Here is a 26,280-nt window from a genome sequence, read left to right on the forward strand (position 1 = left end):
CACACACACACACACACACACACACACACACACACACACACACACACCTCCTCTCTGCAGTTTATCTGTTAATTTCCACAGGCGGGGCATGCTGCGAACACTTACAGGTTCTGTGATCCGTGCTTCATCACATTGCCACTGATCTCCCTCCAAACACTTCATATCCCTGCCCTTCAACTATCACTTTGTATACAGGAGGACCCAGTTAGTTGCAAGACTGTTATGAACAGCTTCTCCCACACATTATCCATTAATCTGCAGATCATTTTCACAATTAACTGTCACAAAATAGTGAAAAATGCCTGTTATGATTTCCCCGACCAACAGTCCGAAACCCAAAGATAGCAAATCCTTAAATGCATGCATTATTGTAATGGTTTATTTTCATTTTTATTTTTGATCTATGACTATTTTAAAACTTGTTTATGAAGAACTTGGGACTTATCTTAACATAAAAGTTGCTCTACAAATAAAGTTATTATTAATAGAAGCACTAAATATTTAGCATTTTGCTTAAAAAATGACTAAATTAATTTTCGGACTCATCAGTTAATCAACTAATCGTTGCAATGCTATAAATCAAATCAAATTTCAAAGAAATATTAGGTGGTAAAATCCAGATGGAAAGTCAATTGATAAAAGGGGAATACAAATAAATAGACCCAACCTGTCACTAGCACCCTCATCTGGTGAAGGAATTGATCTCTTATCGTAAGGCTCCCTCATTACTTTGGTTGTTATTATCCCTCTCAGATGGGGAATGACAGACTCAACATGGAAATAATATTTGATGTAAAAGAAGAGATAGTTAATACCAGCTTCGCTTCTGATTGGGCGGGCTGTGGCTGTGGCGAGGGAGGTCCTGGGATCCCGGGGACGTTAGGCACTATGGTGACAGGTCTGACAAGCTGACAGCAGAGACAAAGAGACAGATCAGCACGGAGAAGATTTGTCTTCAGCTGTTAAAAAAAGACACAAACGCTCGCATGTTACACAAACACAGCCGCGGCAGGCTCCCAGAGTTTCCTCATATCTCAGCCTCATTAGGTTGGATGGCCTGTTATTTTGTGGAGGCAGCGCCACATGGAGATGCCGTGTGCACGCTAATGAACCTCTGCCTGCCTGCGTGAGAGCATATGGGCAGGGAAGCTGAGGAGAGGATGGAGAGACACGAGTTAGAAGGCCAGAGCCAGGCCTCATCTCGCAGCCGCTGACAATGAGACAGAGGGAGGTGGGGAGAGGTGGAGAGGGAGAGAAAGAAAAGGCGGGGTGGGGGGTATGATCGAGTGAAAGCCCCACCAGTGGCTTATGTTCTCCATCTACTTTTGCCCTCCTCTACTTGTCAACGGCTTTCCCAATCCCCACAGACTGGGAAGATAGAGGTTTTTTTCCCCTGCTGTGCTGCTATCAGGAGATAATCATCTGCTGCTCAGTGTTCCACACAGACAACCAGGACTACAGCGAACAACAAGACAAGCTCCCACATGGGGGACTTAAAAGAAATTCCAAAAACCTTGATTTACAAACATATCTCCAGTATGAGATTTCCTATATCGGTTATAATTGGTTAGCAAAACACATTAGTAGTATCATCTATCTGCTCTGCCAGAAATCAAGAGCGTTCATTCTAATTGCACAAGGACAAATAGTAGTGAAGTGTCCTGGACCGGAGCCCGCTGTGCCTCGGCCAAATCCTGTGTCTTTGCCACAGCGACACACAGTTGTACTCTTAAGTCCATTACCTCCCTCAACCGCTGCAGCTCTGACTTCACTGCCAAATCTGAGATGCCAAAGTTGTAACCACTCCCTCTGTCCAAGTAGAGTGAAGACAATTTGTGGTATTAATGTATCGCTACAGGATAAGTGTATTCTAAATGTTCCTTTTGGAAGGACTTCAAATTTTACTGATGTGAACGATTGTCCGAACAACATCCCAAATTAAAAAATGTGATTAACAACACAATCTAGTGATTTTGTTATTCTACACACTGGACTAAAATATAGTTATCTAAAGTTGCCCTGCTTAAGGGAAAAAATGAATTAGTTAGTTCATTCATGTTCGTGAAAACGACAGTCGACAACACAATCTCCCCTCAAGGTTCATTTAGTGGCTGTTCTGAAGCTTTGTGATCGGGTAGAAAGGTCCAGAAACAGCTACTGAATGGACTGTCTGCTGTTTTCACAAAGTCAATAATGAATTGTGAAGCTCGCCTTTCAAGCCAATATGAATGAGACGTCTCTAAACTGCTCAGAATAAAGGAAACGTTAACATTTACAGTTCCATGAGAACATGAGCCACTAAACTGACCTCCAGGTGAGATTGTTTTGTCCACAAACACTTGTTACCGACATCATTATTTGTTCAAAACAGTCATTAAATTATCATAAAAGTTTCAAAATGCTGCTTTCACTCAAACACAGTAAAACAACATTAACGTAATATAACAAACAGCGAACTCACAGGGATCGTAGTTGGGATATGTACACTTGAGGTTGCAATAGACGCAGGTATAGCAACCGGCATGGTCTGACCATTAGGCAGCTGTAAGAGCACAGGGAAGGTGCCAGACACCGGGCTGAAGGGGGAGAGAGAAGAAATCCCAGTGAGGGAAACAAAACAACAACTTTGTGATTAACACACAAAACGAAATCTGTTCGCAAATTAAAGACAAGGGTGGCTACTAATACACCAGCATAATGTCACAATCAGGCAACGACTCACGGAAAATAAAGTGGAACCAAAACAACTCAAAAACACACCTGTCGCGTAACAGGTTGAAGCAAGATTATTAGAACACATACTCTGTCATCACATTAGACCCCATAAGTGACATCAGTGTTGCCCAGATGTGGACTTTTGGTTCGGTAAAACACGTGGGATTTCCACCAAATCATCTGTGTGTTTGAAGCATATTTTACTCCCAAAATCTAAAAGGAAAATCTTCATGTTCTACAAACTGGGTCCTTCATTGATCATTACTTTGCTTATTAATTATGGGCCCAGGGAGAGTCTGCTAGACAGATTTAGAATAAAACATAATTCGTGTCCGTGCGTCACTGCAAACATAATTATTCAGACAGATTTTTAAACAAGTCCAATTTATCTTTTCTTTGACCTGTGAAAGTTTCTGTAGCTGTAGCTCCATTTCACAGGCAATTGATGATCATAATGGATATCTCACATGTACACACAATCTGGCGAGCTTGTGCTTCACTGAACACTGTCCGTGTTCTACAACAATAATCCTACCTTTCTGCGTCTTTGTTCAAATAAAAAGAGGCTCAATACCCTTTACAGTGGTGTATGAAGGCCTGATACAGGGACAGATCATTATGTGGAAACCCCTTTGATTGTTTAATTTTCTTCCACCACTCAGAATTTGAACTATATTTGAGCATTGTCGATGTTATTCTGGAAGACGAGACTTATGAGGTCTACAGCCACAAAAAATAAATTCCTTCAGAGTGCAAATAAATGAAAAAACAAGCACATGACTCATGACATATGAGCTCACCAAAAACGAAACTGCACATATATTTAAAAAAAGATGACTTAGTAAAACCATGATTTAAAAAAAATAAAAAAATGGACGTTTTGAGTTACTTACACTATAGGCCTATTAGTGGATGGGACTTGGGTAATAACAGAGCTAGATGTTGGTGATGGGAGAGCTTGCTGTATTACAACATTAGCCTCTGAGGTTGCTAGAAGTACATTGGGAACTTGGAGGGATGCAGGATGGACTATAGTGGATGTTGGCAGTGAGGCTGGCTGCAAAGATAAATCCTGAAAACAGCATACAAGACCTTAGCTGCAGGAAGCATTTAATGAACACCAGATTGTTAAGAAGAGTTGAATGTTAAAATATACAAAAATAACATCAGCTTTGAGCTTTTAAAATAACGCCCTCTGATTATTAACAACTAATATATACTGAGGTTTTTTATCAATACTGTAGATAAGCACATGTACATGTTAATGGCGCTGTATACCGTTACAACCCTGTTTAAGTAAATCACTTCTTATGATAAAATGAAGGCCACATGTCACCGTATTCTTCTCAATATTAGGAATAAAAGAGCTAAACACATGGAAGCGTATTAGTCATCTAATACATCCAATGGATTTCTCTAGACAGTCATTTTCTGCAGTACTGTTAGCATTTTTTCATGGAAGTTGAGACAAAGTCAAACTGAAACAAGCAAATAATCTGATAACTTATCACGTTTATATTCATACAAGTGGATGTGTAATTCCAGAGAATAACACCAATCACAAGAGGACGCCTTGTTCTTCACTCCTCGTGACATCCTTGTCACGAGGCTCCATGATTAGCACAAACACTGCAAACAGCTCACTCAAAGGCTTTACCTTGTCATCGTTGGTGGTAGATTCGGGGTGAGGCAGTGGGCTGTCTCGATGTGCCTCCATAGCTGTGAGCGCCTCAGTTTTATTGCGGATGATAGGCGTCGCAAGAGGTGACAAATCCAATGGTAACTACAGAAAAATAAGAATAAATCATCTCAATGAAACAGATCAGTGATATCAATGATAATACGTAGAAGTGAGATGATCTGCTGACAAGAAGTCTGGCAACGACAACCACCCTTTTAATGTCATATTCACTCGCTCTCTTGAAGTCGTGGTCGAACGGACTTGCAAGTTCATTGAAGAGTCCGACCTCCTCGCAGTTCTTCAAAAAGCGGGTAGGTGTCGGTGTTTGGTCTGCAAATGGAGGAAAACCATCAGAACCAAGACTGTAATGTAAAGTATGAATGACATCAACACATCTCAACATCAAGAGCACTTACCAGCAATGATGGCACTGTCGTTCCTCGCAGGGCCAAACTTCAGGGTCATCTCATGTTTGTGCTTGTGGACAGCCAAGTGGTCCTCATTTGTGAATCTCTTTGTACGGTCAGAACAGAAAGAACAATCAAACAGGATCTCCATGGGAAAGCTTCAGAACGTCTGTTTGCTGTTTAGCTGCAGGTGAGCAACTCAAACATCAGTCATCTCTCAGGTGTGTTCCAGGTGTTTCTATTATTGTGTCCATATTTACATATTAAAATAGGTAGACTTAATGCTATAAACGACTCCAGGAGCCCCGGGTTGAAACTCTAGCGATCACACTTTATTATTTCAGTGCGTATTGTGCTCACATGGTGCATTTTCCCAGGCAGGTTGATCCAGCCTCAGGTCTGTCTACATACAGGGTAATATAAAACAGTGGCACAATAACATTCACGATAACAGAGATGACTTACCTGTCCACACCCAGGAGCAGTACATTGGAAAGGTTTGTCATCACTCATATTAAGGAATTCCTGTTGTGTCACCCTGAAATAAAACAAGGAAAACGCACAAGCAGGAGTTTAATATCAGAATAAATAAAGATGAGAATTATTGTAAAGGGTTAACTGTTTACAAATAAGACTGTGGCGCCTTCAAGTTGTGGAATGAACATTGTGGTTGTGGCACAAATGACAGCAGATTTAAGTCATATCGGATAATATGTGGAGTGGCACAGTGAGAGAGGACAGCTACACATTTGGACAAAGCATATCGATGATGCTTTGGTTGTTTACACCTCAGTGTCATCATAAAAGACGGTTTGTTTTCTTTCGGTCCAAATACGCGGCTGAGCAGGACATCCTGCACCGCTTTACGTTGTAAAATGTCAAGAAAATGCGCAACACTAATAAACACACAACGTTTATAGTTAGATTGCAATTATCTGCCCCAGTCGCTTCCATGGAATAGCCCGAGCGCCCTGCGTTAACATACAACCGTCGCCATATTTAGAGCTAGATATCTCTGTAAACAAAAGAGATGTCAGTGTTTATCTCGAGGTCGCTTTAATGTACCGGAGCACAAGTCCCTCGCAGTGCCAGAAATGATGCCTTTTACAACCGCTTTGTGTCCATTCGCCATCAGTTTAAGTGGTGACTTACCTCTCTCAGCCACAACCCTTAATTTACAAAATCCCACGTCTGTACCAAAGTATCGCGAGAGAGGCTGAGGCATTTCCGTAAACGTCACACGAGGACAGTGCCAGGATTCTCATGTAGTTTTTGAACATTTATTCAGTAATTTAATTACAGATCCCCTTCAATGCGGTTTTTAAGACATATGTAAATACTCTGCTTTGAATAATGTTTTATTTTTCACAAAAAATTTAAATTACCGCATTAAAATTACATCTACTACTCCTCCCTCACTGAAAAATCCAGAACCACCAGATAAAAACATTTTCGTTTCAAAAGTTGAATTACTGAATATGATGTCTCGTACTTCACTTAACAAGTGTATTGTTCATTTATATGTTCTTGAGGCTTTAAGTAGCCATACACCTTGATAGTTTGGTGTTCGTGCTGCCTATATACCTGTTGATATATTATATTTAAGATATTTGCACTGCGTTAGCTTTCAATGTTAAAAACTCTAGCACATGGTTATTAACTATTAGTTATAAAAGATAAGGATGTACGGTACTTTTAGTTTCTTCAGAAGACTACTATTGAGTTGTTAAGTACCAGCACATACAAGCTTGCTTTCAATTCCATCTGACATCTTAAACTGTCAACTACACCGGTATATGTTGTTTGGTATTTACCATTCTGTGATTGGATATTAATTTGCATGTTTAGATAAATAATTAGCCCATCACCAGTTCCCAAAGAGACACTTTTAAATAGAGTTTGTCTAACAGACCAGAACCTAAAGACACTCAATTTAAAATGGAACAAAACTGAAATAAATATTCATCAGCAGATTCTTCCTTTGGAGAAGCTGGTACCAGGACAATGTTGGCTATTATTGCTTCATAAAGTGATTCAAACAGTAACCGATAACCGTACATGTTTATAAAATAAATTAACTCGTTTCTGTTTTAACTAAATTCAGCCCAGCTTCCATGACAGAAAGCCAATTATTTTAACAACCCAGCATGAGATTCAAAAAAGTCAAAACCCATTAAATAGCTCATTAAATCCTCTAGATTTTTTTAATGCCATTTACAAAAGCAAGCACTCACTTGCTGTCTAATTACAGTACTGTTTAACTGCATCTTATCCAAGAATGAATTCAGATGGACCCCAAAATCTTCCATGTGATGCGCTAAGAAAACAAGGCCGACTCATGACAAGTCAACGCAGATGCTTCACAGAAAAGATGACATTCAAGAAAGAGGACTGCTTTCTATTGGGCTAGCATGATATTCCAGACATAAAAGTTAAAAGTGCCATTGTTAAATAGTCAAATACATGTATTTTAATCACGTAATTTCTTACATTTGTACAATACATGTTTTGTGTATTTTTACAGTGTCTGAAAGTCTTGAAAATGTAAATTTCCATGACACCAACACGGAACAATTTTGGTAGCCACAATAAAATATGTAGTCACATCTGTAATGAAAGTGTTGAATGACAGCAGAGTTTTACATAGCAAACAGGATAAGGAAAGCAACCATCAAACAGAACAGTCCCATGGCTTCAGACAGGGCAAATCCCAGGATGGCATATGAGAACAGCTGCTGCTTCAGAGATGGGTTCCTGCAGACAAGAACACACGATGGCATCAATGGAAAAACAAAGTACGCACCAGAAATCTATTAATTCGAGTCAATTTTAATATTTTCAGGATGTACGTTTGTGAGAACAAACCTAGCATAGCCGATAATGAGACTGCCGAACACAGTCCCAATTCCAGCTCCAGATCCAGCTACTCCGACTGTGGCAGCTCCAGCTCCGATGAACTTGGCAGCAGTGTCGATGTCCCTGCTGACAGCGCTGGTCTGGAAGCCCCTCAGTATGACCTGGGTGAGGGGGCTCTGTGGCATCACAGCAACGCCGCTCTGGAGCAAGAAAAGACAAAAACGGTTAACTTACACCTTCAACACCAATGACATGAGATATGACAATACAGTAAGTGAGAACAATAAAGGAATGGGAAAAAAATACTAAATTACAATTTTTACTATAATTTGTCAAGTACCAATTTCCATGTTAACCGTCACGATGATTTGACAATATTTCTGACATTTTATAAAGTAAATGAGCATTAAACAATCAAGTGGTAGAATGACAGTTGCAGTCCCAGTAGAAAGCCTGTCGTTTATTCTCACCTCTGTTTTGAGCTCAGGCCTGGACAGCACAGAGGCAGAGAGGGGTCTGTAAAGAGCCCGGGAACCAGCACGGACCTGAAAGCAACAGCACGGACACAAAACGCAGAACACATTTAGTTAAACACAAAAGCTTGATAAGATATGATACATATTGTTGGTAGCCATTACCAGTCTGAGCAGGTGGAAGGAACCCTAATGTCACTTTGTTAATCAGAGTCACTCACTGCAGTGCACACACGTTACGACCTGTGGGCTTTAATAATTTGTGGGTACAGTCTGTGCTGTCGAAGTCACTCCTGGGTTTGTGTAAATACAATAAAAAGCTTCCTAACAAATTGTCCTATTTTAATTGAAACTGGTAAGACTAATAGAGGAACTAGAAACAGAAATATGACCTTGGTGAATGACTTGACAACACAGGCTACATTTAATATAATTTAAAGGAGATAGTTTGTGGATCAGTTGAACAGACATGTTCGTGAGTTTTCAGGGGAACTCTGCACAAAACTCGGCTAACAAAAGGCTTGTGATGACCTTAGCTTACGGCCATTACTGAACATGTTTGCTACAAGCTAACGCAAAGGCAGTGTTTAAGATAGCTTACATGCACCTGAATCATTAGCATTAGCGCTACATTGCACACGTTTTTAAAAAAACCTTTACGTAATGCTGTGCTTTAGCAAGAGCTAGCTAGCCCGTTGGCCTAGACTGCGGATACCCTTGCCAGTCAGCTGCAGTCAAGATCAGCCAGAGGCCCACCGGATTTATCCGGGATACTTCAGGGAGCAGGACACAAAACACACCACAGAGAGAAAACTCACCAGAGCCGGCGTGGAGACGAACTTTGCACAGGCGTACATCTTCTAATTTAGGTAGTTCTAACAGGTTCGGTCAAATCTGGTTGAAGCCCGGGTCTCTCTGAGGAAGGAAGACCGGAGAGAGAAGTAAGGTCAAACGGGTGTAAAAATGCTCCAGGGAGAAAATGAAGGCACTCATATGTACATTCACATCCATGCTGCATGCTATCCTCACTTGTGCGCAGCAATGTGGAGTTAAGAGAGAGGATGAAATTGGATTTGTAAAGATACGCTTCTCATTCAAACTGCCATCACACACTTACCGACTGCAGAGGTCGAACCACAGTAGAACAGTGCGCATGCGCGATGTGACGTATTTAGAGGCCCGGATGACGACGGTGGAAGGTCATTTCACAGAAACTTTATTGAACAAGATCGCAAAAAACAGCAATGTTCATTCACAAAACTAATCTTTGTTTGTGTATATTGATGAATGCGCCTTCATTGAGTGGATATAACTAAGAAGGACGATAAACTACATTTAATTATATTGTTTATAGTTGTATTGATGTTAAACTGACAGCTCATGTTGGTCGGACTCTACTATAATGTTGAATATAAGCTGAAGATATTCGAACTTAAAGAGAAAATGGGTGGATAGCTGATGATAAAACAGATGTGGACCCTTATTCAGTTAAAATAATAATAAACACCATGTAAAGTTTGTAGACCAAACTATTAATTATACAGGGACCATCTTGTAAATCTGGGGATAACAATCCCATGAAAAGATGCAAACCAACAATGAATTGATCCAACTAACAAGTACTGTTGCCAAAGTGTGATATAGATTTTTCCTCCGTGCCATAGCTGTTTGTTGTCCAAAAAGCAATTTAAAACATATCAATAACCATGCTGTAGGTTATTTTAAGTCAATCCCATATACATTTCCTGCTGTTGTAAATACTGAGTTGTGCAACAAAGCTATGGCTAAAGGGAGCACCTCATAAATACATATTTCCTCCTGTTTGAGTAATATTATCTAAAAACTACAGTGACCAGTAAATCATTCAGCTTTTACAAAATGACAGTATTTATTTGTGACCTATTTTTAAAGACACATCTTTAGTAGCAACTAATGTCTGTGGGGCTGAGTGCCACAGACGAGGTTGGGAAATGTTTCATTTGAGGCAATGCTCCAGCCATAAAAAAAACATGAGGTCTTAGGTTTAAGTATTTTATTCAATGTAAACTTACCATATCCAATAACTTCAATGTACAGCCAGAACAAGTCAATACATAATATACAAATGTGAAGACTGCTGGTTAAGATTGTATTTCCACCTTTAAAGTTACATAAGGAAACATGTGGATTTAAATGGGTTACTATTATATGTATCTAAAGCAGCATTTACCTTAATAAGCAGTACGTTTGGGGTAAAACAATGACAACACACTTGCCATTGCTTGTAACAGTTCAGTTGCATTTGTTTCTGTGGATGAGTGTTAATGATAAAAATATATAAACTTTTTAAAATATATATTACAAATGCATGTCTGATTATTGGACGTTAAAATATTATTGTAATCATTTCTGCAGGCAAGAAGTGGTAAAAATCCATAAAGTTGTGACGGTTAACATTTAGATATCTGTTCTTGGTAGACCTTGGCTCAACTGTGGGAATGAGGGTCTATTTCAAGGGTGGAAATTCTTGGCTGTAGCATTGCTGCGGGTCAAACATTTAGCTGAAAGAAGGATAAATCCCTGTGTCTCTGTCAAAGCTGTTCTAAGTGACATTGTAATTGGCATCACACCAGCACTACATCGAAAAAAGAGACAATTTATTTTTGTCAAACGGTCTCCATCCTGGCTGCAGAGAAGCAGAATTTCAACCAGTATTTCAAAATGAGTTTTTCCCTCATAAGAAAAGCTGCCTGCCGCTGTCCACTACCATCACCTGTTGTGGTGTGAATTTAACACTCTGCCCAAAGGGACCGATGGCTCAGGGCCCTGCCTGTGCATCTCACAGGCTGATGGTGGAGCTGTAGGCTACCAACACCGGGTCGGATTTGTAATCGTGATGAATGACTCCACAGCAGCTGGTCTGTGATGGAAAGGTAATGAGCACAGGGAGTCTGCCTTTGCTGCATGCTGGCTTCAAGAGAGGAATGTCTCAGTGGCTCCTCAGGTATGATCTTTTCAGTTTCATAGTCAACATGAAGCCACAAGCCACAGATTCAGTAGATCATGTATGTACAAGAAATACAGAAGAAGACAGCAAAGTATTTTATGCATTAAAAGTCAAAGAACAGCTGAACAAAAGTAATTATATTCTACGCTATTCTATTGTGTTCGGTTCTCCGATTCTATTCTGTTGCGTTCTGTTCTATTCAGTTGTATTATTGTCTATCATATTCTATTTTATTCTGTTGTATTATGTTCTATTTATTCTCTCATGCTCTGTTCCATCCTATTCTTATGTGTTCTATTCTATCATATCCTATTCTATCTTATTCTGTTGTATTCTGTCATATTTTAACCCTTCTGTTCTATCCTATTCTGTTATATTCTTAAATCTCTTAAGTATACTATTCTGTTCTATTCTGATATATTGTATTCTATCACATCCTGTTCTAATTTATTCTGTTCCACTCTATTCTATTCAGCCTATTCTGATGTTCTACGTATTTACTTTGCATTAGGGGTTGTGTGCCAAGTAGTTACTTTTCAACGGCCTATTTCACATGATTTCATTTATTATCATGTGTTAGTAATAACCTCTGCAAAGCTGAAATCAAACTTGTGTCGTAAAAAACAGAAAAAAGGAATCCCATAATCTGGTAAAACTATATTTCATGTCCAGCAATTATTGTTCCATGAAGACACAAACCTGTTATTGCATCATTAAAAGCCTTGTCCAGCCGGAGACTGAGAATGGCTTAAACATATCTTATAGCGACCAAGAACAAAGTAACGTCCATAAAGGTCCAGCAGAGGGTGCAATGGGGTCTAATGTAATCATAGCCTTTGTTGCAGGGGTCACAAAAGAGATGAGAAACATTAGCTATGCACAACAGCATTGTTCTAAAATTCACAAGCAGATTAACCAGAATACAATTTTATCTGTTCTTGTTATATGTCTCAATAACTATCCCATAGACAATAAATAAATAATCAATAATAATTATACTTTTATCCCATTTTTCTGATACTGCACCTGGTTTGGTCTGAACCTCTTAATCTTCCTGTTGATCATGTAAGTGCAGAACGAGAGAGCTTTGAAAACAAAACCAACACATCACAGATCTTTAGTTTCACATTGCTGATATTGCGGTTGTGTTAATGCAAATGTAAGATGTAAGAATGTATTGTAGGCCCAAGTGTAATGCAGACACTTATAGGTCAGAGCTAGCCGTATGATAAAACATGAAGATTTACAATATATTAATTGCAAGACGGCACATATCAAAGTGGCCGTTAACTACCTGAGGTCAATGTCATACTGTCTAATTAACCGGGCAGCGGCTGTGTGGTCCTACATGGCTGAGGAAGGTGGAGAGAGCACCGGGTCTCACGCACCCCCCACCACCTTTTACTTCCTCCCATTCAGAAGCACGCACGCACTCGCTGTCTGAGTTCTTGCATAGAACACTCTGAGACATTCCATTTGCATGCCCGCCCCATCAAGCTGGATGCACTCAGACTGGTAATAAAAGGCATTGACCCCCTTAACCTTTATGAATTACAATTTGTGCCTGCAGCACGTCCTGTCAGAGGCCTCAGAAAAGCAGGCACCTCAGCCCGAGTGTGTGCGTGTTGTTTTGCAGTTGTTAAGGAGAGGGGAAAAGGTTTTTACAGCTCCTCGTCGGAGCTCCTGACAAGCAGGGAGGAGGCGGTCTGACAGGAGAAGCAGGGTAGGGAGGGACTGCAGCGCTGCTGATGGCTCCATGCTAATCTCCATATCTGGATGCTGCACGAAACTACCGAGGCTCCCTTCTTTGTCAAGACCGAGGATACACCGCCTGGAGGGGTACAGTTCATCTGCGCTCCACCTCTGATTTCTTATCTCATGTACATCACTTGAGGCATTTCCCTCTCTTAAAAGTATCAACTGAAGCGAATCGATGAATCAGATGGCTTCTTATGGAAACATCTGCCTGGGCTTTCATTCCATTGCAAGTCTGTATTAAAGGCAAATAAAGCTACGCAAACCTGCTTAAATCTAATCGTGGGGACAAAAAGAAATCAGGAAAAGAGGTCTAATATCAAACTACAACTATAAGTCTAACGACAACACTTGTTGACTGTTCAAAGACATGGCCTGAACTACAGAAAATGATTTCACAGTCATTTTTCATCCAACACTGCTGCTGCATAGACTCAGGATGGCTTAGTCTACAAGTATTATATATACACAGTATGTATACATCTACAGGACTGTTGAGATCAAAACCTGAGAACAAACTATATATATACACAAGACAAGTCACTACATACACACTGATTACACTTCATTGGGTTCTGCACTTCATTCCAGTATGATGCATATTACTGAAAACCAGGTTTCCCCTGTTCAGAGTAATATAGCGATTAGTCTAAATTTGGTATAAACAATGTTTTCTGTATTTTAAGTTAATTTTGCTTTATGAACAGTTCACACATAACCTTCCCTTCCTTGGAAGATGTAGTAGACCTGGAGTCCTTATTATAAAGTCGCCAGATGTGTACAGTACAATAAGAGCTCAGAAATGTGTGCGTGTAATCTGCATTCCTCTTTAATATGCCATAAAGGCTTTATGAAAGTTTTTCATAAATAGCTCTTTATAGTTGGTTAGCTGCTTTGCTGATATAAGTATGATAAGTCATACTACTGGTTCAAATTGTATTTATTCTACTTTAATGTTATTAGATACAATCAAGATTATAGCTGGACAAGTAGACTAAATGATCACCAGAAAGCTATTTCTAAATAGCCAGTGGAGCTAAAAAAAATACGATGGTGCCATTTCTCCTGGGTGGCACAGTTAATAATTACAACATAACCGTACACCGTGATAACAGTTTTATTGCTTGAGCAAACGGGAGAACAGGTGCAAAATCAGGTGGAAACTGAATCCAGGTCACTTTGTTTTAAAGACCTGCACACAAACCGCAGCGCTGCAAAGACTCGGCTTTGTGAATTCTTTAACCTGCGTGGGTCGTACAGAGAACCTGAGAACCAGTGAGAGTGGAGACAGCCTTCAAGCAGCCGGTCCAATAATCCACAGCTGGAGCAGACAGGCAGATCTCTGATATACCGCGGGAAATCATCCCACAGAAATGCACCGAGCGTTCTTTATCTCTGAAAGATATAAAGGACATTAGCATTCTAAAAATGGATTTTTCAACAAATCCATAACACTGATCTTTGTGCAGCTGGTGAGCAGTGCAGTTGAGAGTGGTCTACGAAATGCTGAGGCTTGCAGTATCATTAGTCTTTATCCTGACTTTTTAGCTAAGTCTGTATCGCCTCTATATCCATATGCCCTGCACTTAGGGATGGATGTTCAACTGAACAGCTATTTTATTAAATAATGTCCTAACAGCAGAACTATAATGCTAATATTGGTTGGATTTTAAATAAAGTTGATATTGGCACTGTGTTCTTATAAACACTTGTGTGAACTGAGCTGTATTCCTCTTTCCTCCCTCTGTTTAACATCAGGAAATGCAGGCAGTGACTGTGTGAACAGGAGCGTGGCTGACAGGGGCAGCCGTGCGATGATTGGTTTACGGATCTGTGCTTTTTCTAGTGACTTCAAGGTCACTGAGATTTACAATGAAATGGCTTATGACACCTCAGTAAAAAGCCAACCCAAAGCTGATGACAGGGAAAGAAAACGAGCCGGCCACTTTAGAGGAATCTGCTTGACCTCATACTGTGATCCATTACTAGGCTGCACTGTTGTCTGTTTTTATTATAACGCCTAACAAAGACGTTCACGTTAGCTTCAGCAGACAGAAGGTTGTTAAGGACGGCATATGGAGAGTGGATTTGATGGACAGATTGTATATGCTGCACACAGTATAGTATATCAGGAGAACTTTGTGTTTCAAGCTCCAGCAAAACTGCAGTTACAGACTACTACACAAAAGAGCAATTAAATATGATTTAAAGGCCAATCTGTAATGGCAGTGTGCTGCCCCCTATTGAAATATTATTGCCCTACTACTTACTGTTTTAGACGGTGATTTAGTGCGTTGTGTCTAGTTTGGTTTATTTCAGTCGTATCTCCGAAATATAATGCGTTAGCTTCTGATTTAAATGGTAATATACGTGTTGGAGGCTCTCAAAGCTTTGTTCTTTTGTTGAACAAAAAAAACAACCAATGTTTTAAAATAATGATGGGTTCAGAATGTTCAACCCCTAAGCTTATTTTCCAACATCTCACTCTTTAACTACTATTAAAATCACCATACAAGGAACAAATAAATGCAGGCTTTGTTTCAGTGATTCACAAAAGGTACATCGCCAACACTGGGATGTGAGACTTGTTACACATAAAGTGATTTTCAAGGCATGTTTACTTTGCACTCACATGGAACGCTGTTGATTTTTATGGGATGCATATGGCTGCAGTTTATTGTGCTCAATTAAATCGCTTTAAACTGGGATTAACTTTTTGTAGTGGCAATCTATATAAATGACGTCTCCTTACGTGGAGCTGTTCGCCACACGGCTGCTGCAAATGTCTCCTAAGCACTGCTCACAGATTGGGGTGTCAAATATGAGGCTGTCACAGCAATATTTAGTGGGAAAGCCCTTCCTGCTTTTAATGGCCTGACCTACATCCCAGTTCAGAGAGCTAATAAAAGCAGTCTGGTGGAGGTCCTGGAGCTGCACAATGTCACTCACAGATCCCCAATTCAGCAAGATCCGGAATGCTCAATTAGTTTGTTTTACAGGCCCCATTAATACGCATTAACTCTCTTCCCAAGTACGAGCACAGACAAACAGTCGCTGCTGGCCACATATGAGACAGGGGAACAGGTTTTATTTCTTTTACCTTTTCTACAAATTTGATTTGATTTTTTATTTCCACGGCATTACAGAAGGAAATGTAAGTTATACTTAGGTAACATGTTCAATGCAGTACTATTACTTGCAATGGAATTTTAACTAGCACTAGTTCTAGTAAAAGGATCTGGATACTTTCCACATCCGAGTTAAAACGCGTTTTGAAATACAAAATGAGCAAGCAGGCCGATATATCTAATGCAAAAAGAAACATCACACACAACACAACAGTTATGGGAAACCATAACATTTACATATAATCCCTAAACCAGCCTCAGCTCCCCTTTTGAGCCAAGACAACAGATAGCTCACCACAGAAACCTACACAATCTGGTACCACTCCTCCCACACAATAAACCGATCTGGCACATAGCAAGCCGAATCAATCATGGCACTTTATTATCCTGTCACTAGTCTGCTTCCTGCAAGTGTGTTTACCCTGTCCATGGCCCTGCGATTGTGGCTGTTCAGTGTACATTAAGACAGACATAATTGAGATTGTGGGCGGCCGAAAGTGCAGGGCTCAACCTGTTGTCGTTAATCTGTCATATTGTCGAGAGTCACAGCAGCAGTGACCTGTAGGAGGCTCCACCTTGGACGCACGGCTGATGGCGCTTTGTTGTTAATGGCAGAGGGCCTCACCTATTTTAAGTTTATTGGTTGGCCACCAACGGAGAACCCAAAGAAAGCGTGATCTATTGCAGCACCTCTGACTTCAATTTCTTTGCTCTGCTCCTAATCCATGTTAGGTACTTTATGATTAGTAGTGGCGCTTTTAAAACTCATCACCTCCACATTACATGCTGGTATTCATGATCTAAGTGATTAAGGATCAGACTGGCTTTCTTACGTTTAAATGTTCTGATGAAAAACAAGTTGAAAAACTCAAAGGAGCAAACAGCCATGACCAGCATAATGAAAGCTTAATACTGGGCTTTATAATATACTAAATTATACAGGCAATCAATTTGAATTAATTGGTAACCCTTCAGATAGCAGCAAATTCTTTTTAAATTAGATTACTGATGGTTGTGCTGAAAATCCGCCTTCACTTTGTATAAATTAAAGCTCTGGAAAAGCATTTACAAAATAACAAGATATAAATGAATGCAATCGTACTGTTGGAAAAGGTGCTTTTTACAATCACACAACATATTAGAAATAATAGCTAAATCCTGCCTCAGCGGCCTGTTATTAATTACCTGGCAAATAGGACCTGTCTGTTTTCAGACTGAGTTATCGCGGTGGTGAGAGATCACCAAAGAAAATTAAACAGCAATCAAAGTGCATTTCTATCATCATAATTCTGATTGTCAGGATCACCTTTCCCAAGATGGCTCATAGCTGCACAACAAATCCAAAATAGTTTCTATTAAGCGGCTCAATTTGCTGCCGTTCATATTTTCTATTTATGTTGCATCACACATGTCTCCTGCAATCTTATTTCTGGTATGCGACACGATTTATTTGACGTGGAAACACGAGAACGCTGCCACGAAACTGAATTTAATTGATAGTTAGCGAAGGCGTATAGCTTCTAAAGAGTCATCTGTGGCATCCACTGTGCAAAGCAACACGATGTGTTTACGCCACACTAACACAGACACAGCAGCAATAACACCGAGCACCCTGGAAGATGTTTATCACATCATGCATGCCTTTTAACCAGCCTTGATTTTGCACTGCAGAAATTCCCAATCGTTTAAATCTCAAAGAGGACGTAAGTATCTGGCTCTGTGTCTTCAGAATGTGGCTTCTTTTATAGCGGGGGGTTATATCAACCTGGAGACCCATAAGTTATGAAATGTCAGGATCCTATGCATTCTAATTGAGTGTGGAACAGTTAATGGCTGTGGAAATTCAGCCACTTGACGTCTTATTCCCCTGTGTGCCGTTTCACAGCCAAGCCCATGAGCCTCAATTAAACGACAAAATGGGCCCATACTTGAAAATAACAACAATAAAAACACAAGCCTATGTGGCAATAATATCAGGTCTCACCTTGAATCAACGATGGTCACAGCTTGCAAATGACTAAACAGAGACACTGTGATAAGAGACAGCCGGGCAATGTGCTGTATTTCTTACCAGTTTAACACAAGAATCTACTGTATGAGGGCTGCAGCTAACAATCATTTTCTTTATTGATTAATCTGCAGATTATTTTCTCTCTAAAGGCCAGTGGTGCAATGTAACTAAGAACATTTACTGAAGTACTTGTACAGGCTTATTTCCATTCTATGCTTCCTCGTACTTCTATTCCAATACATTTCAGAGGGAAAGTATTTGACACTTTGTTACTTTTTACAATTTAAAAAACACAGATATAATATGATGCAGTACTATACTGCCAATCTTCCCAGCAGTATGCAAAGTATCTAATATCGGCTCCACATTGATGAGCTGCATTAATATTGAAGTTATCGTGCATGTTTTTGTTAGCGTAAGTTCGTAAGTAAGCAAAATACTATAATATACTTTAATAATATAGCAATGTGAAAATTCTATACTTTAAGTACATTTTGCTGATAATACATTTTTACTTTTACTTAAGTACCATTTTGATTCATTTTGTATGAATAACTGAGTATTTTAGACTATGGTATGGTAGGATTTTCCTTAAATAATGTATAAAAAAGAATCCCTCTCAATCATCACTTTTGAACCACTAAAAGTGTGTGGCAGTGTATCTGCAGACACCCTGCCCTCTGCCTGTATTTTATTATTTTTGCTGTGTTTTCTGGTTGTCATCCTCTATAAAAACATAACTACTGCAGCAGCCAGATCGTCAGCAAGCATCCCAAAGGTCGCTAACAAAATGGTGGACACAACGCCAAAACAACGCAAATATAGCAAGACCGAAGGCCAAGCGAATGAAGGTAGTAAATGTGGGGTTAGCTTTCACCCATTAGCGGGCACCTTAGCCCTAATGGCAGTCAGAGGGCGTACACGCTTATGGTGTCATTGACCCAACTTTTCAAAATCCCCACAATATTTAATCCAAAATCATAGAGAACAAAAAAAACTCTGCAAATATTCATATTTGAAAACTTGAATGCATTTTTGTAATTTCTGCTTCAAGAAATGACTTAAGTGATTGTAATAATATTTGCAGATTAATTTCCTGTCGACTCAACTCTATACTGTCCATATAATGTTAAAGTAAATGTTAAAATGCGTTTCAGAAGGAATGAGAGAAGCATTTAATGACTTAAACTTCAAGCTGTCACACGGCAGGTAAAACCCGGCCTTTCCACATGTTCCCACAGGACGAGCAGGACTAGCAGACTCACGCCTACATTCTCTACTAAACTAGTTCATGCCCCAAAATCTCTCCCCCGAAAACTTAAAGTTACCTATGTGTTACCGAGTAAAACTTTTAAAAATCCAGAATCAATAACGCTTAAACCTTTTTCCATTTTCAGTAGATGCCTGCAATCCATAAATACACATGGAGCATGTCCTATTAAATCCTGTGATATGGCGAGGAGCTAAATATTGACCCAATCCTGATTGGAGTAGATTTTTTTTCACACTCTTGCTTATTGTTTTTACGACTCTTTGACTTTAACCCCTTTACTGCTTCACTGATTTCATGCAACAAACAATAGCTTTTCAATAATTCAATTTATAGCTCGCCATAAATGGAATTCAAAAGGACAATGCGGTTGCAAATGAACACGGACGATGCTTTTGGCTCCGGCAACAATCCCGGTTGCCAGAGGAAAGAGAGAATGTATATTTTACGGTTGCCTCACATTCCCATTAAAACGAGGAAGCTACATTTCCAAGTGCGTGGTATAAATGTAATATACAGAGTTAAGAGACAGATGGTAGACGGAAACTCTCAAGTGGCAACGCTGTGCAATGGTACCACTGCAGCCAGTGCCAATGAAGAAATCCTCCCAAAGACCATCCGAGGCCAGATGAGATCTATTAATACAGGTTCATGTGCATCTATCGTGCGCTTGTTCACAAACATGTTCATGTGGGCAGTCCTGATCCTGAGGCACGCGTGGCCAATCTCGTTCATCATTTATTGTTAACGCCAAAACACTGAGAAGTGATATGTGTGAATTGATCTAAGACACCAGCAAGAAATGAATTACCATTCTATTTATGTATCCAGGCCTTTCTGTCAATCACAGCAATAATCAGAACTAACTCATTTGAATTTTGAGAAAATGAAGGATGCATTCCCTCCAATTTTCAATTTGGAAGTGGCAACTATGGCCATGATGAATGTCTGAATAGTCCATCTTCTTCCTCTCATTTCTCCTAACCTTTCTTGACAGCTTAGATATTGCCTACCTGGTAATTTGCTCTACAATAATTGTTACTGTGAGATTTCCCCCAGCTTTTAACAAGGATTCTTAACACCCTCTGTAGGTGACAAAATGCAATTACAAACACAAGTGCCCCATCGTGACGGGTCATCAGCAGCTGCCACCTCCATTCCCCAGCCCCAACTGGTCCCATTAATAAAAAAAACAAAGAAAAAGACATGCAGGCAGATTCAGCAAACATTTGCTGCGAATAAAACTTTAATTAAAAGATATGAAGCAGTTTTATTGATTAACAACATCAGTGATTAAAGTGAACGGCTGACATTTTTTTCGAGGCTCGCTGTTTTGTTCCCTCTCAGAGATCATTTATTTGTTGTGCGGCCCTGTTTATTGATGAGTGTGTTTGATGAATGCAGATGCGGCTGCTTGGAGAGTGGGCTTGCTGATGGAGCGATCATATTGTGCGAAACACCAGGCCCAGGCAAGAACAGCTGTTGCAGCTCCGTCCACTGGGACGCCATGTTTCACCACCACCCCGAGTGCACATGCAGGCGCGCTGCTGTAAAGCTGCAACCGACATATTCACAGCGTCCTAACAACTCTATGAATTTTATGACACATCACCTGAGCGCTCTCATCTCTGTCCGGCACTAAAACCTTAATTATTGGACTAATTGCTATGGCTATGTTCATCCCGCTGGTAATTCGTCGGTGATTACATTTTGTGCTCAATACCAGGCTTATCCTTTAATTAAAAGGATTATTAACCTTTAAAGTAGAGCCATGTGGGATTAAACCCTCGAATGTTAGTGTCAAAACCAATCTTTTACAAAACAAGCTGAGAATGAGGTCCATCATTTCAATCATTATCAGGAGACTGTGGGCTAGGCTACACGTTAGCCTTTTTAAGGAGCTGACTTACAACAGCAATGAGCAATGTAGGGTGGTCACGCACATCCCAAAAAAATATAGGAAAGTGCTGGACCAAAAACAAGACAGCAATGATAATAAAACCAAATAAAAAAGCTACAGTGTATTATTAATATTTTCATTACAACAGCAATAAGCCAACATCCACATCTCCAACAGAAAGCTGACACATTAGTCCTGGTGGGCTAACAATCAGTGCAAATAGATGGATAATGATACAAGGTCAGACCAAGACAGAACGTCAACATGGTGAGAACAAGGTGAAAGGGTGAATGAGTCAATGGTAAAAAAAATAAAAATAATAATGCAGACAGCAAGATCTTCAAGGATTTTCACCTCTAAAGCAGGTGAGTTCAAAGTTCAAAGTCAGCCTAAGTGGAGCGTGATTGAAAATCATTGGAGCTCTTGGAAAAACAAGAGTGCATTTTTGAACAATGAAGAGGATGGATTTGTTTGCCCGGGCTTTGATGACGAATCATTGATCGACATGAGGCCTCTTCGTGTACACCTGTGTAGGAAACTGTAAGGAGGCACACGGGCTCTGATTAGTATTCGAATTCATGAATATAAACGACTGTGAGTTGATACCATCAGTGTCACCGTCGCTGCTGCGGTCATCCAACGCAGCATATATTTGTCTGATCGATACCTGCCCTCATCAATAATGTAATAGAACTATTTGCCACCAATGAGGCGAACATGAACCGTAAGCAAGAGACCATGATGCTGAACCCCCCCCCCCCCCGCCCTCTTATAGCTGAGTCAAGCAGTTTGAATTAAGAGCTGTTTGCCCATGCCAAAGCCACGCTGCATTATCCAGAGCAAGTCTTCATTTGAATGTCCTAATTAGTTAATTAGTTGGTGGTTAAGGATGATATGAGCATCTCATCAATCTCTCTATCTCTAAAAATAAACACCCTGGGATGGCGGCGGTGAGTCATTAGAATACTGATGACTGTGGGAAGTGTCTGTGAGGATTAGGGGTCTGCTTGTGACACTCCATATTTCCATAAACCACCCAGCTCCACAAAGAAGACTAAAGAGCCATTGCCTGTGAGCATTGTATGGATGACAAACCAAGCATGACATAATGAGTTTACAGAAACTCTGAGGAGCTCAATTAATGCTTTTTCATGCGTAGCTTTTGGGATCCATTTACTTGTTTATCACTGATGGAGGGAAAATGATAATTAGATATGAGAAGGAGAGTTGTTGTCATACACACATAATATTAAAACAAGTTAATTTTAAGGAAGTGTGTATTTTGACCTTTAAAGTGCCTGTTTTTACCAGCCTCCTTAGTTGTCATGTGGACTTTAAAACAATTACTTTAGGCAAAGTAAAAGCAGTGCAGACAGAGTTTGTTCTTCATTTCTGCAGTGGAATATACGAAGGAAGGAGGAGAAAAGAGGGGAGAAGAGGAGGAGAGAATAGGTTAAAAATAGTTAGCATATGGCAGCATATGATTGAGTTTCCAGGGCTCTGAAAATTCATTCTAATTATTCAACGCTATCCCTCTGTCATCCCTCCCTATATGCAATCCTTTGCGTGGAAGTGCAAGTGACTCTAGCTAATATACATAATTCTGCTACTTAATTGGCACGGATCGGGTGAAAGTGGGCTAGGAAGCCTCCTTAGAGACTAATAGGGGCACATATCATTGGCTCCATCAGAACAGTACTCCCATAGGTGATAGAAGTCAGCAAATATTTCATGAGCTACACTATCGAAGTACCTCACCTCTGGAGTCCTGTGCACTATCCGGCGAAGAACAGTTCCGAAACAGTTCAGCTGTCAGGTGTATTTATAGCAGGCGGGCTGATGACTGATGCTAATGCCGTGGAAATTATGCAGTACACTATTGCTGTCATAACAATATGTTAGACTTAAAAAGGAAGGTTAACTAAACTAGTCATTTAAGCTATAAGTGGGCCACTGGCGTATGTCTGCGTCAACAGATACGGATTAAGCTGCGTGCTGCGTTAACTACAACTGGTTTTCATGGACATGGTCCTAGATTTAGCCGAGTGTTGATTAAAATAATTTGGTGTTATAGGGTGAGATTTGCTTCAGGACTAAATGGGGTGTTAAGTTAAATTGCCATTGAGAAAAAGTCAAAGGTTAACCTTGTGCCAGAAGATAGACGATAGAGATGAAACAGTATGAAAATGTCATATCACGATTACAGTGATCAGTATTATCGCGGTATTATTCAAATGTGCAAAACATCTTATATTATATATTATAGTGTTATATTATTATTATTATTATTATTATTATTATTAACAATAATAATAATCTCGCTATGTCACACATACACATCCATGTCCATCTTCTGTGTTGCACTTGAAAAATTACAATAAGTCCAATAATTAACATAAATACAGAGAAGTCTTGCAAAGGAGGACTCAACTCGTGTTGCAGAATTGTTGGTCCACCTTAAAAGGTCTGTCCACCTTAAGGCTAAGTTGTCGCTAACCTTCGGGGCTATATAGGTGCTGTCACAAAGCTGCATATCTGACAGGGCTGCTATTCCGAAGCTATCTGTGCTGAAAATAATAATGAAATACTCGAAAAAACTTATTTGTGAACAGGTTTACTGAGAAAACTAAAGGATGCTAAAACGAACCATGGTGGTGGATCTGTGACGGTGAGAGCAGACATATTGCGAGAGTTAATAGCACTGATAATTAGCTCAGGGTGATTTCATAATCGACAGAGAATATGAGGCTTTGCAGGACTAGGTGCACCCTGGGGGGTCAGCACTGTTCACTTAAGATGCTTCCACATGAGATTAAGACAATGAACTGATTAAAGAATGATTTCAGAAGCAGTCCACTCGTCCACCGCACAGCTCAGGTTTTACATGACACTACAAAGACAACTGCTTATCAGGAAGTGCATGTGCTGTTCAGTGTTTCCATTACTTTGTCCACTCCTGGTGGTTGTGCAATAGTCAAGATGGTGAAGTCGGTAAAAGTAAGATGGTTTAATTAACATAATTAACTATTAGTTTGGGTTAATTTGAATTTTTGCTAGTTTATTTTACTTAGTTGAACAATACACTAGGTTTTGGGAAATGCATTATGTTACCGTTGTCCGTTAAACCGTTTGAGTGATAACAGTTTAACAGACAACGGATTTGTCTTCCTGCGTCCAGTGTTCAATAGAGATCGACATACAGTTTTTCCCAGTGTTAGCTACATGCTAACTTTTTGTCAGCATTCGTTGATTTGTTTGGTAATTTATAAAGTTAGTTATTTTAACATCTGGATGTGCTCAGGAATTCACATAAATAAAAAAGTACATTTAAAATGCATAACTTCCAAGGACCAATGACGTTCATCACGCCAATCACAACACATCTGGTAGAGACAAAAGTGTGTTCCCACTATTACCTCACGTTCCCACGAATTAACACGGCTTGTTTTTGAAACGGAAAAGTGAGGCGGGAGACAACCCTGCGCCATAAAAGCTCCAAAGAATATTTGTGATCATTAAAGCTGACAGAGGCATAACACATTTAAACTACAGTTCAATTATTTTTCCTTTTTTTGTCATATTCTTTTCCCTCATTTATTTGGGATGGTGGTCCTCTACATTTAAAAAAAAAAAAACGTACAAAAGGTCGAGAACCCCAGATCTACGTAGTAGTAGTAACTTACCATATTCACGTAAAAATAACACAAATGTAGCCTATCGTTAAGAAAAAAGCCAGTTTGCCCCCACATACATATGACCTGTTGTTAGATCTCTGATCATTTTTGTTTTGAATTCATGAGGCAATTTGATTTGTATTGGAAAGAAGCAAAATAATCTCAGAAATTGAGGTATGACCCACCACAGTGTATTCCTAAGTGCTATCATGGAGCACAAGAATGCATGAATGGTTTCATGAAGCAACCAATCTCTCAACAACAAGTATTCCAATAGGACGAGGCCCTTTAACCTTTCTGAAATATAGACTGCCGCAACAATCACAACGATCGGCATGGTCAGCAGCCTTTTGGTTGAAACCAAAACCTTCAGAAACACCACGCCAAATAGTAAAACCACACCACAATAAAAGGTTCACACTAGATCAAAACAAATTGTGTCCACTAAAGGAATCAATTTTTGACATTTCACCTCCATCTATCGAGAGTTCACTGACCCTGGCTTTTAAATTTACTGCGCTGTACAGCCTCAATCAAAGTGTTTGTCAGCAACGCGTTTTGTTGAAAGTTTTAGTGTAACACATTGCAGATCATGACATGTATAGATTTAATGGGCCCTTGAGCCGCCCTTCTATATCTCATGTTGTTCACACAGGATAAATATCTTAGCTCTCAGTGTATAATAACACAGGAGGAGATTTGTGGATGAGACCCCCATTTCTAATCTCAGATCTATTAAAGTGCTTCTGAATGAATCATCAAAGCTATTGATGTCACTACGGGCTTGTTAGCTGGATCCTGAAGTCGATAACAATTTCTTACGGGGTTTGTAGGAACGGTCACAAACGGTACCTTTTTATGAGCATTTACTGAAATAGATATACAGAGTGAACATATGCAGATAATACATATTGTATTTACATTTTGCTTCTCAATCGTTGGGAAACGTTTGATGTTAAGATAGTAAAACTATGAAATGTTCAGTGTCTTTTTGTGTTTTTGCAGAGTTAAGCACTTCATAGCACAAGGTTTAGATCAGTTGGGAAAGCGATGCCAGCAAAAAATCGAATCCCAAAACCCTTGTTTTTCCAGGAACAAACACAACCGTCAAGGTTTCTCTTTGAGAATCAGAGAGAAGAGAGCTACTCAAGCTGAGGATTCCCTCTAAGCAGCAGAGATGGCGTTCTCCACTGTGGTGAGAGGCTGTTCGGTTAGCCCGGGGAGAGGGATCATGAGTACAATATTGACTTTAAATTACAGCAATAGCTGCTGCTCATGCTGTCTCAGGACCATGCTGTGGATCAAACACAAAGATCAGGCCAGGATTAGGAGAAAGCCACCGACAAGCGCCGAGCCGCCTCTCTGCTGCGGCAGCACGCGTACTCACACAGACCCTCCCAAATCTCACACTAAGCTCCCCCCCC

At 39.9% G+C, this 26,280-nt stretch overlaps 2 protein-coding genes across 5 annotated transcripts in view; both read right to left on the reverse strand.

Moving 5' to 3' along the window:
• Positions 1-6,886, reverse strand: part of atf2 (activating transcription factor 2) — a 16,997-nt gene extending 10,111 nt beyond the window's left edge. Inside the window, exons 1-8 of one of the 3 annotated variants that reach the window (XM_031858479.1) lie at positions 5,956-6,886; positions 5,269-5,341; positions 4,813-4,909; positions 4,608-4,726; positions 4,373-4,498; positions 3,609-3,787; positions 2,462-2,576; positions 816-908 (exon numbers count right to left, since the gene is read on the reverse strand). In XM_031858479.1, the coding sequence (XP_031714339.1) occupies positions 816-908; positions 2,462-2,576; positions 3,609-3,787; positions 4,373-4,498; positions 4,608-4,726; positions 4,813-4,909; positions 5,269-5,316 (777 nt within the window). In that variant the 5' untranslated portion in view covers positions 5,317-5,341; positions 5,956-6,886. The other 2 variants (XM_031858480.1, XM_031858481.1) reach the window with 2 other exon arrangements.
• A 217-nt stretch (positions 6,887-7,103) lies between these two features.
• atp5mc3a (ATP synthase membrane subunit c locus 3a) lies at positions 7,104-9,314 on the reverse strand. Of its 2 annotated transcripts, none has more exons than XM_031858482.1 (5): positions 9,250-9,314; positions 8,951-9,047; positions 8,130-8,204; positions 7,669-7,859; positions 7,104-7,557 (listed from the first exon to the last, which is right to left on the reverse strand). In XM_031858482.1, the coding sequence occupies exons 2-5, from the start codon at positions 8,987-8,989 to the stop codon at positions 7,443-7,445; spliced, it is 420 nt and encodes a 139-aa protein (XP_031714342.1). In that variant the 5' UTR covers positions 8,990-9,047; positions 9,250-9,314; the 3' UTR covers positions 7,104-7,442. The 2 variants fall into 2 exon arrangements, with proteins under 2 accessions (XP_031714342.1, XP_031714343.1); XM_031858483.1 differs by having other exon boundaries at positions 9,162-9,253.
• Positions 9,315-26,280: the final 16,966 nt, after the last annotated feature.

Source organism: Anarrhichthys ocellatus, unplaced genomic scaffold, assembly GCF_004355925.1.
Source record: "Anarrhichthys ocellatus isolate YVR2014 unplaced genomic scaffold, GSC_Weel_1.0 scaffold20, whole genome shotgun sequence".
NCBI lineage: Eukaryota > Metazoa > Chordata > Actinopteri > Perciformes > Anarhichadidae > Anarrhichthys > Anarrhichthys ocellatus.